General features: G+C 44.3%; 1 protein-coding gene across 1 annotated transcript; it reads right to left on the bottom strand.

The window, feature by feature from the left end:
• Window positions 1–1424: 1424 nt before the first annotated feature.
• Window positions 1425–3128, bottom strand: LOC118755421. The gene has a single exon (XM_036490257.1). It carries the CDS (start codon window positions 3126–3128, stop codon window positions 1425–1427), a length of 1704 nt encoding a protein of 567 aa, XP_036346150.1.
• Window positions 3129–3268: the final 140 nt, after the last annotated feature.

Below are 3268 nucleotides of genomic sequence, written 5' to 3'. Positions count from 1 at the left end.
TATCGGTATTCGCGCCATCGGTAGGGGAGGCGGTTGGAAGGAAACATAGCTTGACGAGCGGTCGAGTTAGTATGCCGCTTTGTGTACGGAGATCAGCTACGCGGACATGACCGTCGGAGCCATGATATACTTTCTCTATGCGGCCGAGCCGCCATTCCGTAGGGGGAAGACATTCGTCATGAATTAGGACACAGTCTCCAATCTTTGGCGCTTCTTGAGTGTTTTTCCATCGGTATCTTTTATGGAGGTCTTTTAGATATTCCTCCTTCCATCGACGGCTAAATTCGTGATGGAGAACTTTAATTCTTTCCCATCGATTTGTGAGTGATAGGGATTGCGTTTCTGGCTCGGGTATGGCCAGAAGTGGAGCTCCTCTGAGAAAATGCCCAGGGGTGAGGGCTGTGAACTCGGAGGGATCTTGCGAGAGGGTATTGAGAGGCCGTGAGTTGAGAACGGCTTCAATTCGAGCTAATAGAGTGGTGAACTCTTCATAAGTAAATTTGTAATTACCAGCGATCTTCTTGAAATGCGCTTTAAAGCTTTTTACGGCGGATTCCCAGAGTCCCCCCATGTGTGGAGCGCTAGGGGGAATAAATTGCCAATTAATTCCTTGGGGTGCATATTTCTTTATGATTTCAGGCGAGACTTCCTTAATAAATTGGATAAATTGCCTTTCCGTGGCCCTTTGGGCTCCGACGAATGTTTTGCCATTGTCGCTCATTATTTTTGAGGGAAATCCACGCCTTCCGACAAAGCGGGCAAATGCCGCGAGAAAAGCTACAGTTGTCAGATCTGAACATAACTCAAGGTGTACCGCTTTTGTCGAAAAACATACAAAAACGGCCACATAGCCCTTCGTAAAGGTGGAAGACCTTAACATAGAGGCCTTTATCTGGAAAGGCCCCGCAAAGTCAACACCCGTGATGGTAAAGGGCAAAGAGAAATTGCAGCGTTCAGGTGGTAGAGCTGCCATGATCTGCGTGCGCATTTTCTGCTTATGTAGAGTGCAGACTTTACACAGGAAAATACATTTCTTTATCTGAGGCTTTAGTCGTGGGATATAAAGCTCTTGTCGTATCATTTGCTGCATGAGCCGAAGTTCGGCATGTAGCATCAATAAGTGCAAATAATTTATGTACAGTGTGGCGAATGGGGATTTTTCGGGTATTATTATTGGGTGCCGCTCGTTATAACTCAAACTGGAGTTTGCCAGACGTCCATTGGCGCGTAGCAGTCCCTTCGAGTCTAGGAAGGGATTAAGAGCTAAGAGTGGGCTCTTTTTATCTATTGGCTTTGATACCATCAAAAGTGCTATTTCCCGGTCATAATAGCGGGTCTGAGTAGACATAATCAGAGTCATTTTAGCCCGTTGCAGATCTTGGTGTGTTAGTGCATGATGCGGGGGGTTAGGCGCTCCTTTTACTTTATTTTTGAGGCGAGTTATGAACTGAAACATATAAGCTATTACTCTGAGGGCTCGGGGGGAACGATGAAAATCGCTCCAGTATGTCAGTATCATTCAATGCGGCATGAAAGCTTTCAATTTTTCGACTTTCGGGGGGTATTATGTTGCGTATCGGGGATTGTGGCCAGAATTCTTGTGATTCTGTTAGCCAGCTGGGGCCGTTCCACCAGAGTGAGGTGGTGGCGAGATGCAGGGGTTTGCAACCTCTTGTGCCAAGATCGGCTGGGTTGTCAGCACTGGCTACATGTCGCCAAGTTGCTGGCCCAACTAAGTCAATTATTTGGGCTGTGCGGTTTGACACATATGTCTTCCACATATGGGGTGGTTTTTCTAACCAAGCTAAAACTATTCCAGAGTCAGTCCATAGATGTAATTTGCGATTGTTCAGGCTTAAGTGGGTTTGAACGGTGGAGGCTAGTTTTGCAAGGAGGAGCGCCCCGCATAGCTCAAGTCGTGGTAGGCTTACGGTCTTTAGCGGAGCCACTTTGCCTTTTGCGACTAGCAAGTGGCTTGTTGTTTTGCTATCTTGTTGTGTGCGCACGTATATAGTAGCGCAGTATGCCTTTTCAGAGGCGTCGCAGAAGCCGTGAAGTTCGACTTGATGTTCGGGAGAGTAGTTTACCCATCGAGGGATTTGTATTTCCGAAATAGTGTTCAGATTGTTGGCAAATTGGGACCATTTTATCAAGCGTAGTGGTTTAACTTGTTCGTCCCAATCTGTTCCGTCTAGCCACAATTCTTGAATGAGTATCTTTGCTTGGATCATAATTGGTGCAAGCCATCCTGCGGGGTCAAAAAGTTTTGCCACAGACGACAGGATTTGCCTTTTGGTTTTTGCGGATATTGCAGATATTGACTCAAGAGTGTATGAGAATTGATCTGATATCGCATTCCATCGTATTCCCAGAGTTTTGGTGGTACTTTCTTTTTCAAAGATGAGGAAGTTTGTGTCTAATATGTGATCTTTATTTATATTTTTTAATATTTCGGGGTGGTTGGCCGTTATCTTTTTTAAGGGGAACCCTGCGGAGTTGAGGGCTTGGATCACTTGAGATAGTGATTCACATGCTTGGGGTAAGCTGTGGCTTCCCGACAGGATATCGTCCACATAAGTTTGTGTTTTTAACACCGGGGTTGCTAGAGGCAATTTTTCTTTTATATCGTTTGCCAATTCGTGAAGTGTTCGAATGGCAAGAAAGGGGGCGCAATTTACGCCAAATGTCACCGTTTTTAATTTGTAGTCGCGTATTGGACTACTAGGTGAATTGCGAAATATAATGCGCTGAAAATCTTGGTCGTTTTTATGCACAAGGATTTGTCTGTACATTTTTTCGACATCCCCATTGAAAACGTATTTAAACATGCGCCAATTTAGTATTAGGAGCATTAAATCAGGTTGTAGTGTGGGTCCCGTATATAATACGTCATTTAATGAATTGCCTGAGCTTGTGCATTTCGAGGCATTGAATACAACTCTTACTTTTGTTGTAAGTTTTTCTGGCTTTATTACTGCATGGTGTGGGAGGTAAAATGAAGTATATTTACCTTTTGTAATTTTTTCATATGACTCGACTACTTCCATATGATTTAATTTGAGGTATTCCTCGAGTACATTGTCATACGAGGTCTTAAGCTCGCCTTTTTTAAGCAGGTTTTTTTCCATACTTAAAAATTGCTGAAGTGCTGAGGTTCGAGAGTGGCCTAAGGCGAGTGTGTCGGGAAATTGTGGCTTGAATGGTAGCCGTACAACGTAGCGGCCGTTTTTTGATCTTGTAGTTGTGGCTTTATAATAGTCTTCACAAT

The sequence above is a fragment of the Rhagoletis pomonella genome, unplaced genomic scaffold (genome assembly GCF_013731165.1).
Source record: "Rhagoletis pomonella isolate Grant_MI unplaced genomic scaffold, Rhpom_1.0 Rhpom_scaffold_06232, whole genome shotgun sequence".
Lineage (NCBI taxonomy): Eukaryota > Metazoa > Arthropoda > Insecta > Diptera > Tephritidae > Rhagoletis > Rhagoletis pomonella.
Note: the sequence above shows the minus strand (reverse complement) of the source record. Positions and strands in the feature narration are given on the sequence as shown.

Coding starts and splice junctions, on each gene's coding strand:
- LOC118755421 (XM_036490257.1), bottom strand. CDS start 3,128: ATGGAAAAAAACCTGCTTAAAAAAGGCGAGCTTAAGACCTCGTATGAC.